The sequence below is a fragment of the Curcuma longa genome, unplaced genomic scaffold, assembly GCF_044706935.1.
Source record: "Curcuma longa cultivar G26 ecotype Majalengka, Jawa Barat unplaced genomic scaffold, ITB_CL_G26_1.1 contig_28593, whole genome shotgun sequence".
Classification (NCBI taxonomy): Eukaryota; Viridiplantae; Streptophyta; class Magnoliopsida; order Zingiberales; family Zingiberaceae; genus Curcuma; species Curcuma longa.
Window position 1 is genome coordinate 1 of NW_027433753.1, and position 14,532 is coordinate 14,532.

At 40.7% G+C, this 14,532-nt stretch overlaps 3 protein-coding genes across 4 annotated transcripts; 1 reads left to right on the forward strand and 2 right to left on the reverse strand.

The window, feature by feature from the left end:
- Positions 1–258: 258 nt before the first annotated feature.
- On the forward strand, positions 259–1,657 carry LOC141819320 (uncharacterized). The gene is made up of 3 exons (XM_074706659.1): positions 259–1,131; positions 1,193–1,448; positions 1,521–1,657. Exons 1-3 carry the CDS (start codon positions 259–261, stop codon positions 1,655–1,657), a joined length of 1,266 nt encoding a protein of 421 aa, XP_074562760.1.
- Positions 1,658–2,074: 417 nt separating this feature from the next.
- Positions 2,075–8,645, reverse strand: LOC141819315 (zinc finger CCCH domain-containing protein 3-like). Its single transcript, XM_074706651.1, has 7 exons — positions 8,179–8,645; positions 7,785–7,951; positions 7,519–7,572; positions 6,898–7,014; positions 6,443–6,760; positions 2,445–2,693; positions 2,075–2,347 (listed from the first exon to the last, which is right to left on the reverse strand). The coding sequence occupies exons 1-7, from the start codon at positions 8,240–8,242 to the stop codon at positions 2,075–2,077; spliced, it is 1,242 nt and encodes a 413-aa protein (XP_074562752.1). The 5' UTR covers positions 8,243–8,645.
- Positions 8,646–11,930: 3,285 nt separating this feature from the next.
- Positions 11,931–13,593, reverse strand: LOC141819318 (uncharacterized). Of its 2 annotated transcripts, none has more exons than XM_074706654.1 (3): positions 13,383–13,593; positions 13,225–13,291; positions 11,931–13,082 (listed from the first exon to the last, which is right to left on the reverse strand). In XM_074706654.1, the coding sequence occupies exons 1-3, from the start codon at positions 13,446–13,448 to the stop codon at positions 12,241–12,243; spliced, it is 975 nt and encodes a 324-aa protein (XP_074562755.1). In that variant the 5' UTR covers positions 13,449–13,593; the 3' UTR covers positions 11,931–12,240. The 2 variants fall into 2 exon arrangements, with proteins under 2 accessions (XP_074562755.1, XP_074562754.1); XM_074706653.1 differs by having other exon boundaries at positions 11,931–13,103.
- Positions 13,594–14,532: the final 939 nt, after the last annotated feature.

Below are 14,532 nucleotides of genomic sequence, written 5' to 3' on the forward strand. Positions count from 1 at the left end.
ATTATTTTTTAATTTATAAATATTTAGAATTGGTTTGGTTCAATTGTGGAAAGCCACAATGAAGTGATAACTGTCACCTCCTCCCTCAACGCACCTCTTCTTCCATTAAAAAAACTCACAGACGCTTCAAATCCACCAAAGCGCCGCGCCCGCGCCCTCTGACGCCCCTCCAATGGCCGATTCTCCCTCTTCGATTCCTTCTTTTAATATCGATCTCCTTCTCCTCCGACCTTCCTCCATCACAACCATCCAAGCTCGATGCCGACAGGAAGAGGCGGCGGGGACTCCGCCTTCTTCCTCCCCTCCACGAAGTCGATGCCGCTGTACGACCCCGCCGACGGCGACGACGACGGCGGCGACGCGGAGATCCGTGGCTTCCGGACCTTCCTTCGGTGGATGTGTCTCGACCAGTCGGACGCGTGCCGCGCCGCGTTCTCATGGTCGGTCTTCCTACTATTCGCCGCCGCCGTCCCGGCATTCTCCCACTTCGGCCTCTTCTATGCCGCTGATCGACGCCCCTACGACCTCGTCGGCCAGACCTCCCTCACCGCCGCAGCCGCCCTCTCGTTCCTCACCCTCTCCGCCCTCACGCGCCGCTACGGCCTCCGGCGCTTCCTCCTCCTCCACATCCGCGCCGACTCCGACCGCGTCCGCCACGCCTACGCCGCCGAGATCCGCCGGTCCTCCCGCCTCCTCGCCGCCCTCGTCGCGCCCTGCTTCGCCGCGGAGACAGCGTACAAACTTGCCTGGTACGGCGCCGGCGCGGGGAGGGTTCCCTTCTTCGACGGCCACCCCGTGGCAGGCGGGTGCTTGGCCTGCGCCCTCGAGCTGGCCTCGTGGATCTACCGCACGGCCAATTTCTTCCTCGTCTGCGTCCTCTTCCGTCTGATCTGCCATCTGCACATCCTCCGGCTGCAGGACTTCGCGGCGGTGTTCGAGGAGGAATCCGACGTGGAGGCGGTCCTCCGGGAGCACCTCCGCGTGAGGCGGCAGCTCAAGGTCATCAGCCACCGCTTCCGGGTCTTCATCCTGTTGGGCATGGTCACGGTCACGGCCAGCCAGTTCGCGACCGCACTCGTCACCCTCCGCCCCAACTCCGACGACAACCTCTTCAACACCGGCGAACTCGTCGTAAGTCTCCTCACTGGCCATTACCAGAAACCCTAAAAATCCAACCTTTGGGATTTTGCAGTTGTGCTCCATCGTCCTCGTGACGGGGCTGTTCATCTGCCTGCGCAGCGCCGCCAAGATCACTCACAAGGCTCAGGCGCTGGCGAGCCACGCGACCAAGTGGCACATCTGCGCCACGTTGGAGTCCTTCGCCATCGGCCGGCCATCAGAGGAAGAGGAAGAGGAGGAAGGGAGCAGTGAGGAAGAGGAACTGGAAGGCACCAAGGTCTTGCATCCTCATGCGCACACCATCAGCTTCCAAAAGAGACAAGCACTGGGTAAGGATCGACCTGACTGAACAATTAAAATGATATGATAATCGAATCACAATTGCAAATCTGTTTGTTCAGTGACGTACCTGGAGAACAACAGAGCAGGGATCACCATCTTCGGCTTCACCATGGACAGGGCCTGGCTCCACACCATCTTCATGCTTGAGGTGGTGCTCTTCCTGTGGCTCCTGGGGAAGACCGTAGGCATTTCTTGAGACTTCAATTTCTCCATTTCCTGTTTTATTGTATAAACCACACACATACATATGCTAAATAATGAATCATGATTCATAATCTTAGCTGATGGTTTACCAACAAATTCATAGATAATCCTAGTTTTCCTTATTCTCATAAAAAGATCTAAGTACCTTGCGGCTAAATTAACGTGTTTTTATAGGAACGACCAGCTTTACAGTTGAAACTGAAAACAGAAAAATTGTAATACAACAGAGTTTGGTTTTTCATAAATCTGGGGAACAAAATTGTTTTAACTTACAACAGTTTCTGCCATTAAGATCATGTCTCCATGAATTCCACCCAGACTTAGAATTGGTAAGCTCGATAGGGCAGGTGAAAAGAAAGCAAAATCTCCATCTTGGAACAATGATCAGAATGGATGTAAACAGTTCGTATCAGTGGAAATTATCCTGAGCTTCAGTTTTTGGAGTATCTGTGGAAGTATTTCCGTGCTCATGGTTTTCTAGATTGTGTCGTCCGGATTTTGAGAACTGGCCGGGCAACTTTGATGACTTGATGTTTTGGTTGGAAAGTGCTACTGAGGAGACAGGATACGAGAAAGACGGCAGAGGATAGCCATAATATCCAATGAGTGGATGGTCATATCGGCAAGCTGTTCCAAATTTGCAGCTTCCATATGTTGTGTAAAAGGTGCAAACAGGCTGACCCTGCGTGAGCAGATACACAGAAAGGAAAAACATGTAGGTCTGTTTGTTAAAACTGAAGTGAGACGAGCAAAGGAAAATGAAGGGAGAAAAAATTTACCGGTCTTAGGGGTAGCCCCAGCGGTCCTATGGTCGCAATAGCTGCTTGATTCTGCTCTTTTGGATGGTGGTACTTGCATGAGATTCCATACTTGCAGTTCCCAGTTTTCATAAAATATTGGCATTCTGGTTGATCAGGTCTCTCAGGTAAGCTTTGTGGCAGGCTAAAGTCCGGTCGTTCTCGATGCTTTGAGTTGGATATCTGGTTAGGTGGACGCCCGTCCACAGAGGTCATGTGGTTCATGCTTCCCTGGCATGAAATTACAGTTTCTTAAAGTGCCATAATGGATGAATTCGAGTTGTAAACATCATTCATTAGCTTCTGTAGATGTTAAAGCATGGATACCACAACTGATAAAGCACTGAGTTGAAAGTGGAAAACAATCACATCCATGTCAATTCATAAACAGTATGTATAAATATCTAAACCAGGAAGTAATCAGTTAGAAATAATTCGCCGAAGTTTACAATTTTTAAAATCCTGAAGAGTCCTCTAGTAACTGAAGGGAAGAGAGGTGTGTGAAGTGGATTCTATTGATTGTGGGGAAAGGAAAAAATCAGATAAAGGTATATGAGGAATTTACCTTTCAACAAACTATCAAAGATAAACAACCCTACTTGAAAAGTTGAAATCCCTTAAGAGGTAAAAAATCAAGAGGTCATTATGAGAGCAAATTAGCATGGAAAATCACATATAACTAAATGGCAGGAAAATGATGGATATTTCTTATGTACTTTTAGGAAAGATTACAATTATAGTCATCACAAAATTGTTATGGACCGTGAGCAAGCCCATGCAGCAAACAAGAATCTGGAGTCCATCAAATATAAGAGATACACGCACGGCAGATTTAGAAAGAATGGTGCATATCAAGATAATTGTTTCAGCATTGAGGGCTTGCTCACGGTCGTGAAGGAGTGTTGGTTTTCAGTAGAATTGAGTCTAACATCTTTTATTTTTAGCAAGATAATCCTTTCTTACTCAGTGTTTGTTTTCTTCCTTCTTCATGAAGGAGTGCCATAGTTGTATTTAAATTGCTGGAATGATGCAATAAAGAGGAAGATTGAGTTTACAAAAAGAAATCAAGCCCCTAGATCAAGAGGTTCTCTAATTCCAACGAGCCTCAAATTCACATTACAACCATAGGTTGTAAAGGTCGTAAAACCAAGAAAACAAAGATTGATTCTGCCGATCACCAGTAAACCGTCCCATTATGTGATCCATATCCAAGGGCCATAACAAAAACTCTCAAGGCCACAAATATATGAATGTAGAAGTGTTGGTAATGGACTATGTCTACACTCATCTAATTCTTTCTACTCGGTGTACAAACGTTGAGATGTTTACAATACCTTCTAGTTATTCTATAATTATTTAGATTTAATGCGCCAGGTCTCTAGTATGTCATGAAAATGATCTTGCCAGCATGAGCTGCTAACATGCTAATGGCATATCATCTTCAAGAATGGCCAACTTTCCGCTACTATCAGCCAAGTGTGGCTCTTGTAGCTTTCGTGGCAATTCTACAATTCACATGACAACCACATGCTACTATAGTCTTCATTTGTAGAGTATCTAAAGACCATGTTTGCATAGTAAGTTGCAATTTACAAGGTATTTTACATATTATTATCATATCCTAGCTACATAAAGGTTTGTTTATCTCCTAAAAAATATGTATGAAGCAGCAAAACATGACTTGATAGCCTGTTATTGGTAAAAGTGTATCAATCAATAACAACGAAGGAAAAATTAATAGCATCAACTACCCTAATAAACAACTAAAGATACTGAAACTATTACTAGAAGTAAGTTTAACATGGAGTGCCTAGAATATTCTGTTCTTTCTCAATGCGTTTAAAAAAAGTAGCAATTGCAACAACCAGATACGTGCCAGATAACGTAATTTCAGGCAAATACCAGTAGAATAAAACTATCATGCCTGGCAATGAGGCTTAGATTGCAGACAAATAGCAAGTAGCGTGATTCGGAGAAGCAGAAACTGGAAAAGAGATTTTGTGCCTTCTATAATTTTTTAGTAACAAAGCTGGCTCATACTAATGTGTGATATATAAATCCAAATGTTGTAATGCCTAAAGGTACGGACCACTAATACCATAATAATCCAAGATGACTTAATCCCATAATCTCTGCTCAAAAAATCTCTAGCTACAGCATATGTACGTTTGGATTTGAGAGTTTTGCAAGACTAACCCATCAAGTGCATAACTACTACAATACGTAACGTACTAAACCTCATGAACTTCAGTTGGAGATAGAAGTTGCTTCTTCACTCACATCTACAACTGTGATCTTGAGTTTATTTGTGCACTTGCCTCTGAGAGTTACTCCGTTACTTGTATGATATTCTCCTTTTTACTATACCCTTTGAGCATCCTATACTAGGGATCAATTTATCACAAGATTAATTCAAAAACCATGATAATTGTCATGAATGCTTAGTTAAATAATTTTGATCAACATTATAAACTTGTTCGTCTAGATCTATTTTGAGTTATTATTTCTAGGTTGTACAGAATAGGGACTTCTGCCTTCTTCTTCATAGAATATTCATTATGATCAATAGGACAATGTTCTCATCGTTTTCGATGCAAAACCAGTAATTCTCCATCAATGCTCTCTATGATGCAAACATATTCACATTCTGTACCTATCTTTGCTTGAACTACTATGAAGAAACAACTGCATGATTCTATTTGTCTTGCAGCTAACTTTGGCAGCCAGTTCAGTGCCAAACCATACAAGTAGTAATTGATTTCTATCATTTACCAACAATATTTAAATTATTTTTTGTCAGAAAACCATCAACCCACCATCTATCCATCTGCAATTCAATATTTCCTTTACAAAACCAGACAATATTGTTATTTGCTATTCTGTTCTTTTGATTATCCTATAGAAAGACAATAATAAAGCTGCACCATATGCTGTCCATATTTCACAAGCTCTTATTTCAAGTTTTCCATATCTGGAAAACATTGCTTCAATATATACTTCTTTTAGTTTTTGAGTTTAGGCCCTCAATGATTAGGTGCATTAGACTAGACTCTAGTTTACCACTTAGCTTCCTCTTCTCATTGATCAACATGCATATCTCCAGTATATGGTAACACGTGTGCCTGACTAGTTAAAAGATTGAGTCCATGAGTTCATGCTGCCATTATAAAATTACTGTAGACAGCTAGGAGCTAATCTGTAAGTATATAATTCTTTTTGAGAACATGCATCGTAAGAGTATTAATGATTTAGCCAGGCATTGACTTGATTTAGGCAGAAACTTGGTAATTCTGACATAGCTATGATATTTCATATTCTTCTCCAGTATGCCTTAAACTCTTCTACACGTGAAAATCTATGGCATGCTAGTATTAATGATTGAGTTGCATTTTTTTGTGTGTCTCTGTTTCTAACATCTAGCATGATTGAGCATGATCGAACACTGTCTAGCTCAAACTCATGAATGTGTTTGCCAGTTTGCTTCAATCTATTTCAGTACCAAACAGTATACCAAAGATATAAATTACTTTTTCAAAAATGAACATTTTTCAGTATTTTGACTTACATTGAGAAAAAGGCATTCAAAGATATCAAAATTAGTATACTTTTATGATAAGGAGTAATTTCCAGAAATGGCAAATAAACATGATATGACAAAACTGCATCATAAAAGCAAGCGGCAAATGGTCGTAAGTTGCATATACGACAAAAATATACTACAAGAGCATAAAGGGACTAAAATCATTCAAGAATGGAATTTTGTAAGAAAAAGAAATTCCTTTAACTAAATTCATTGTCAATATCAGTTAAACAAAATACTCCTATTTTGGTGATTTGAAATGTGAAGCATAAATATCACCTTAAGAAATAACTTTGTAAAACTATAACTTTACATGTCAAACAAGATGAAAAAACGAGATGAAAATAACTATTAACTTGAAGAGTTTTGGTTTCAAGTTTTAAGGTATGTAGCTACTAACCATGTAAGTGCTCCAACCCTGCTGCACAGTCATAGTTCCTTGGGTTGGTGGAAGAACAAGTGGTACATAAGCTGGGAGAGCATGCATATGTGGACTAGACATGTAAGGAACACTTGATAAAGACCACGATGAGAGTCCACCCATTACCGGAGGTGCTGATGTTGTTGCCACAGAACTTGGATAGCCATAGGCTGGGGATCCTGTAAGAGGGATTGTTGCTCCGGTAGTGGCAGGCTGAGGATCAGGATGATTGAATTTGCAGGCATATCCATATTTACATGATCCAGTTTTCATGTAGTAGGCACAGTGCTTTTCATCCTGAAGATCAAATCAAATGAAAGCTGCTCAATTAGCTAGCAATTAGAAATCTAATTATATTAACCGCAAGAGGTCTTGGAAATTATAAAGCAATTATAAAATTGAATTGAAAAAAGGGGCCAACAAACAACAGATACCTTTCGGATAGGTAGTCCTAAAACATTCAACTGAACCAATTTTGTGTTGTGTTTTTCTCGTGGATGATGATATTTACAGGTTGTTCCATACTTGCAAGTTCCTGTTTTCAGGAAAAACTGCAACAGTAGTTGAACAATTAATGTGAGATCACAACCAACCTTTTTATTTCTTTCATTTTAGTTGCACCAATCTTCTAAGAATGTTCCTACCAATTATAGTTTTGCAAGAAAATTTTCTTTTGACAGTAAAGCTATAAAAAAAAATGCATATCAAACACAGCCTAAGTTTTTTCCTCTCCTTGCTTCTCTCTTTATGAAAAGGAAGAACAATAAGGCAGAGAGTCCAATTTTATCATGGCTTTCCTTTTGTATCAAAGTTGACTTGTTTATGGCATTATACTAAGATCAAATCTTAAATCAATGGTACTGCCTAGTGCAGGTTCAATGAGGTTTACTGTTTTGGATGTAGATCCAATTGGAAAACATAATTTAGGGAAATAGGAAAATGAATTTTAAGGAGTCACATACAAATTGAAGTCACCAAGTAAGCCAAAAGATTGATCTTCTCAAATTTAAAAAATCTGCCTAAATCGCATTGCGGTTTGGTTTAGGAAAATACACCTGGCAATCAGGTTGACCATCCCTCTGAGGCAGTTCAGCGCCAAACTGATTATTCTGCAAAAACCAATTAAAATCAAATTAATTGCAACAACAGAAAGTGACAGAAATTGATTTTTTATATTTGTCCTTCAATGAAACAACCATTTTAGCCGTTGGCGACGCAGGACTATTTAACCAAGTTATCATACAATACAAAGAAGCATATCATATTCAAAGAAGATTAAGCAAAAAACATTTAGCCATATATTGCACTCCATGGCTCTCACCTGCCCGGTGTATGTAGGATGATTGTACTTGCAGCTGCTTCCATATCTACAGTTACCAGTCCTCAAATAATAAAGACAGTTCGGCTCGCCTGGGCGATCAGGATAAGGACTCATCAGTCTTTCAGCTCCCTCTTGGCTGTGATCAATCTTTAACTGCCACATAGTTCCTGTGATCGGAACCATAGGATTTAATTAGCCGCTTATCCAGAATGGCACCGAATGATGTTTTTATTTTCCCTATTTACCCTAAGCAAGTTCCTTTCCTCCCCCGAAGTAGAGACAGATTGTACAAACAGAGAAAAAACTTATAACCATGACATGAAACGCAAATCCGTAAAAAAGTTCACAGATGAAAAAAACAAAGGAAAAGGAATCCAATAAAGCCAGAAACCACCTTCCAGATTATCCGGCGAGGCATTTGACAAATTGGGACCAGCATTGTGCCTGACTTCGACCATCCTCAGGCGCCAGGCGTAACAGAAAACCCTACTTACCAAGTCAAAATCCTACCCACGAAGCACCAATCAAATCCGAACTAGAACCACAAACTTGGCGGAAAACGACGCGCCGCCAGTCACCGCCGAATACACCTCCGATCGGCGATCAGAATTATTCCCCACGCGATTCGGCCTCTAGCATTCCGAAACAGGCGGTGCACCGACAAAATCCGTGGGAGGAAATCCACGGCCAAATCAGCTTCGATTCAGGCCCCCAAACGGGCGCAGAGAAGACGGCGAAACTGGTCTTCCGACGAGGTCTTGGATCTCGATGGATCGCTCCGGCGATCGCCCTCCCTCACTCTCGTCCTCCTCTTCCTCTGCTCTCTCGCCCTCGCCCCTTTATTTTATTCTGCTCATTCTTTAATCGGAATGCTACACGAGGAAGACGAAACCGAACGATGATGAGGTATTTATTCCTCGATAATAAATCTCATTTTTATTTTAAATAAACTAAGGAATCGACACACAAGGCTACCTACCTACTCATTTGGCACACAAGTGGGACCTCCTTTTTGGATCTAATGAGACTCGCTGTAAAATCGGCGGTAGGTTGGTTTGGGCTAGCAAATAGAACACGTACGGAGAGGGAGGAATCGAATGTAAGCAATCCGACCTGGATTACGTACGCGGGATTCGTACGCGATCGAGGTGGCAACGCTCTGACCGTCTGAAGGCGGGAATCGGCCGCGACGTGGCAGAACGCGTATGGACGCGCGTGGGGAATGAGACGTCGAGGCGAAGGCGGCGTGATGCCGCGCGAAGCGCAGGCGTGCGGGAGCGAGTGGAGCGGAGACTGGAGACGGCGACGCTCACGTTTATCGGATGTGGATGGCGGGCCCCGCGTGATCCCCATCGGATGCATCTCGTAGGACAGCATACAGATTACGCACGTCAACTATTACCACTTTTGACGTGGATTATTTTGTTTTTTTCTTTCCATTTTGCGCGTGGTGCAAAATGAAGTCTCAATGATTCATTATGAAACACGTTATGAAAATCAATTAAACACATGTTTTTTAAATGAATTAAACATGAATAATATTTTTTTATATTTATTTAATACATATAAATCAATTAAATAAATAAATTTAAATATATACATTCAACTAGTTACTTAGTTAATGAATAATATCCAAACTACATATATCACAAAATTTCTTATCCAATTTATATTAAAAAAATCTTAAATGAATAAATAAATTTATAATATTAAATTCACTAATTAATAAAATAAATTTAAAAATATAAAAGTTTCAAGCACCTCAAATTAGGAATTAGATATCCTAAATGAATCAAACTCAGACCAAACTTAAACTTACCCCTTCAATAAAAAAATTAATATTTTAAAATAGTTATTTTTCATGAGCAGATTTAAGAACAAATTCCATGAGTAAACTTCTGATGACTAGAGTGTCTTACCATCATATCTTCTTGCAACAGGTAGTGATATATTTCAACAATAAAGGTGAAATTTACCATTTCAACGATCTTACACGATCGACCTCATCATCACTGTGAGGAAGTAAATCGAAAAGTTACAGTTAACCACTACGGAAAAGAATAATCTCGACTTAGTTGAGATTCGATCCTTGTCCACTTCAACAAATCTGTCCCGTACTAACCAACTCAATTATGTCCCAGAGACATATAGTCAATGACATAGCCAGAATGCAAAGTTGCATCATCCCCAAATGAAAAAGGTTGCTTCATCACCAGCATTGCTCAATGCCTCTTTGTCTCTTCTCTTCTTATACTTCTAGGTTTGGCCACTGTTTTATGAAACTTGCTCCAGACTTTAGATACAAAGGCAGTTCGTCATCGCATGGTAATCAGATGCTCACCACAATGCAAGGTTGCATCATCCCAACATAGAGCAGGTTTGCTTCATCACCAGAATTTCTCTTCCAACAGTGCAAGTTTAGTTGCTCACCACAGACAACTCAATAGTTCTCAAATGATCTATAACGAAGATGAATGCTACATCACTCACTCGCTATTCTACCTGCAAATGAAGTCAAATATCTCAATAAGTCTCATATGATGCAGCAATCCACAATTCCAAACAGAGATGTTGTCAGCAGGCTCACTTCACCAATCAGACGAAAAATGGCACAATTGAGCTCCTCATGTAAGTGAAGCACCGCATTGTATTTGGAGAGCTTTCTGCCAGATTGCCCATGAATATCAACTTGCGGACCTAGAAATTCAACAAAACAAAAGACATCCTGATTAAATAAATATTGTATAAGAAATGAAAAACTAATGTAGTATCCTACCAAAACCACCAAGTCTTACAATGCTTCTAAGAGGTATTGATCAGATGTCATTGGAATGTAAAAGGAGCATTATTAAATCACAATTATAAGCAGTTTTAAAATTGTTAGAGCCTGAGCAGAGCAGCCATATAACTGAGCATATAAGCAAGGGCTAGATATCAAAGATGCAAAGAATATTACCTTGATCAACAAAGTGTTGAAAGACATCAGAACCTGGAAGTCCTAAACTTTGTGTTTACTGTACACAGTAAAGTTTTGAGTAATTGAATAGATGCATAAAACATTAAAAGACTGGTGTGAGAATACAGAATCACAAAACATATAAAAAGGCAGAGTTTGGAGTTCGGGCTTTAAAGCAACAGAAAAGCCAAAAATGAAAAAAAATCTGAATATGTTTGATTGATGTTTAATAAGTTAGGAAGATGAGATATGCCTCCTTTCTTCCTTCTCTTCTTAAGACAAGACAGTAGGAATCCCTAAGAAAGTTACATGTATTATTGCTATAATCCTTCACTTCTATATCAAGTTTATCATTAGATAACACATGGCATTTCCTAAATTACTTTGCTCTTGTTCTTTCCACCCTCCTTGCTTCCTTCTCAAGACAGGAAAGCAGACATCTGTATCATCTCAAGGAACACTGATTATATTAATTATAAGATAAAGCAAGTGAAGTGCCAATACTTGAACTTTTCAAGTAGCATACTAATCAGTTCAACATTCAGATTTTATGGTCAGTAGTAGAAAAAAAATATACATAATTTTCAGAGCCAAGCACCTCAGCAAAATTATCCCTTTCCAGTGTAAGATCATAAATAATTAAGCTACATAAGTTCATTTGAACATGTAAAGGATGACAGTCTCTGAAGCAAAATATGTTAACCACTGTATATGTATTATGTCTCATGAATAAATCTCTTTCAACTAAAAGAGCATGCGTGCGGTAACAAAATTATATGAACATGGTGAATAGTTTTTGCTGAAACAAATAGTTCAAGCACGCATTAGTGACCCTCTATTTTGTGATATTTCATGAAGATGCATTCAGAAGTACCTGAACAGCAATATCTTTTTACCAATATCTTCAATTATTCGGTGAACTTCCTTTCAAAAATTATCATCAACAGAAGAAACAAAGAAAGTGTTTAATATCTTCGAATTAGAGAGTACACAAAAAACTTCTTTATCAACTTTCTAAAATCATATCAGATAAATAAGATCATTAAACAAGTCAACATTTTACTTAAGGTACCATATCTACAGCATTGAATAAAGAAAATGTCATAGAAAATGCAACAAGTGCTACCTTAAATACTAATGGTAAGACAATTAATAACTCAATAAAAGCATATGGAAATATGTAAATGGCATTGCAGTTTATGTAAATACAAAACAAAGTTACGATAACACTTGTACTTTGAACTTTGCCCTATTGACTTTAACATAGTTGAAAATTTCATTTAGTTATATATCTGTCTGAGAATGCACTCATCGTACAAATGAAGAACACATTACCCCAAATTAACTTACCAAAAACACTTCTTATACACTCAATACCTAGCCATATATTCACACATCTTTTCTTATGACAAAATGATATACGCTCTATAACAATGAAATTCAAGACAGTTAAGGAACTGTCATAGGTAAAAATGAAAAGAAGCAAGTGGAACACGCTTCCTAGGTTCTTGAACTCATGCTACAAGAACGAGAGAGGTGAAGAGCCAAGGATGGTATTCCATCCATAATGCCAACCTCACCACTTGCTACAGGAGCATAATGCTTCCTGCAGCCTGGGCAGCGCCCATCTGCCTCAAGAATTCGCTTGTGGCAGAACAGGCAGAGGCGGAAGCCACAGTTGCAGGGTAGGAAGCTTGAGTCCGTTGAATCTAGATCCTCACAGCAAATAGGACATGAAGAAGGTGCAGAGAGGATGTCGCGCTGAGACCACCCGGACGCTGCATAGCGACGTGCCATGCTAACGGGGAAGCTCCGCTGCTTCAAGAGGTTGGGCAGGCTTTGAGGGCGGAGAGTGTCATCCGGCCTCCAAGCCCTACTGACAGCCTGCTTAACCTCCGGCTTTTCCAAACTCTCCTGGGTATCCTTGTTAGTGTGACCTGGTACTGCAGAAGAATCAGGGGCAGTGTCTACAGGGTTTGGATCAGGCTGGCTGCCATCATCTCCTAACTCATCCGCCAAGGTTTCCCAATCGTCAACTCCCTCTTCCCCTCTCTCGACGTGATCATCCCCTTCCACTTCCGCGTCGCTGAGGCTTCTCAACGAGGATGCAAAACTGCTTCCGCTACTAATACTATTCGCAGGACATCCATCAATAGTGCCCCCACGAGTCGGAGAACCTCCTTCGCTGTCGTGCGAATTGGATCCATCACGGTCTGGCGAAACCCGAATTTCCACCTCCTCCTCCTTCAGTCCGAGATCCATCTTCTTATACAGCACCGGACGAAGGGGAGGCGACGCTGCCGGCGATCTCTTTTCCGACACCACGCAATCCTTGTCCTTCACTGCAGATCGGGAACAGAGACCTAAGTCAAAAATCAAATTTTAAGGCCACACAACGAACAAGAAAACCCTAGGAAACAGAGACCGAGAGATCCGATAAATCAACTGCTCAAAAACAATCATATCCCCAAATCGAGCAGGTACCTTGCGAGAGCCACTGCTCGCGCCGAGCGTCGAGTTTGCACTGCTTCAATTTCGCCGACCGGTGGGTCTGATCCCCAAAAAAAGAACATCGTCAGACATGCAAATTGGGATCGAATTGCATGGATTAAGGAGGGACTAAAAGGAAATCGCACTCGCACCTTCTTTTTCTTGGTCATGTCGCGCGAGAGGGCAACGGCGCCGTCGGACACGAAGTCGGAACCCATCTCAAATCTCGGTGCTCACGCGGAGAACACCCTTCCTTCCGGCGCCGGAGACGAAGCGAGTGGAGGACGAGGCAGCGGCAGAGGCGACGAGAGGGCGAAGCGAAAAGGATAACAGGACGTGCTTGCGGTTTTCGCCTCCTTTCCATTTTATCTCCGACCCGAAAGTGGCACAATTACCGAAATGCCCCTACGTCCCACGATGGGAGTATACATTTAAGGCAAAAGGGCCCACGAATTTACCCACGATGTGATTGGATGTGTTGAAAGCAGTTGGGTGGGGTCCGAATTTGGGTCCCAATTGTGCTGCGGGTTTTCTGTTTACTTGTCAAGAAAATTTGTCTTTGCTTATTTTTTAGACTTCAGAGTTCAGATCGTAAATTTGACAAAAACAATCTTTATTCTAAGAAAATAATTTTCAAAAATATAAATTTACATTTATGGGAGATGAATGATATGATAAACAAGGTGAATTAGGTAAAGTGTAATTAATCAAAATTGGTAGGGTGAAATAAAATAAAAAAGTTAAACAAACTACAGAGTGAAATCAAATTTAACTTTTTCCTTTTAAAGATATTTGCTTAGTGAGCCAAAACCCTAAACTCTAAACTCCGAACTACCCTTTGTGCTAAGGCCCTCTATGAAAGAGATGTGGTTGATGATGCGTTCTTGTGTAAATGGAGCATCTTTCAGTGATTAGGATTGCACACAAGAATATGAATGAAATGACACTATTGGTAGATGATTAGGATGGATTAAAAGAGCTTCTGGAGCATGATTGAGTTGGTTACTACAAGATAAACTTGTTGAAATGGACAAAAGTCAAATCTCGATGAAGTCAAGACAATGCCCTCTTCCGTAGTGGTCAATTATAACTTTTCGATTTACCTTCACATATGATCATAAGATCGATCGTGTGGGACCGTTGAAGTGACGAATTTCATCTTTTACTGAACTAAAGGGATGGACTAAAAGAGACTCAAAAACATATGGAAAGAGGAAGAAATACTGAAAATGATAATGAGGTCCTCAACTCTGATGCATAAGTTAGCTTCCTAAACAATATTCTGGGAGAATATTTGTCGAT

What these genes read in the sequence shown, in the direction of transcription:
- LOC141819320 (XM_074706659.1), top strand. Translation starts at nt 259, where the DNA reads ATGCCGACAGGAAGAGGCGGCGGGGACTCCGCCTTCTTCCTCCCCTCC. An exon ending in TCAACACCGGCGAACTCGTC is followed by an intron (nt 1,132 to 1,192) that starts GTAAGTCTCCTC and finishes GGGATTTTGCAG; the next exon opens with TTGTGCTCCATCGTCCTCGT. An exon ending in CCAAAAGAGACAAGCACTGG is followed by an intron (nt 1,449 to 1,520) that starts GTAAGGATCGAC and finishes CTGTTTGTTCAG; the next exon opens with TGACGTACCTGGAGAACAAC.
- LOC141819318 (XM_074706653.1), bottom strand. Translation starts at nt 13,448, where the DNA reads ATGGGTTCCGACTTCGTGTCCGACGGCGCCGTTGCCCTCTCGCGCGAC. An exon ending in ACATGACCAAGAAAAAGAAG is followed by an intron (nt 13,292 to 13,382) that starts GTGCGAGTGCGA and finishes TTTGGGGATCAG; the next exon opens with ACCCACCGGTCGGCGAAATT. An exon ending in CGAGCAGTGGCTCTCGCAAG is followed by an intron (nt 13,104 to 13,224) that starts GTACCTGCTCGA and finishes TTTTTGACTTAG; the next exon opens with GTCTCTGTTCCCGATCTGCA.
- LOC141819315 (XM_074706651.1), bottom strand. Translation starts at nt 8,242, where the DNA reads ATGGTCGAAGTCAGGCACAATGCTGGTCCCAATTTGTCAAATGCCTCG. An exon ending in CTCGCCGGATAATCTGGAAG is followed by an intron (nt 7,952 to 8,178) that starts GTGGTTTCTGGC and finishes TTCCGATCACAG; the next exon opens with GAACTATGTGGCAGTTAAAG. An exon ending in TAGGACTACCTATCCGAAAG is followed by an intron (nt 6,761 to 6,897) that starts GTATCTGTTGTT and finishes TTTGATCTTCAG; the next exon opens with GATGAAAAGCACTGTGCCTA.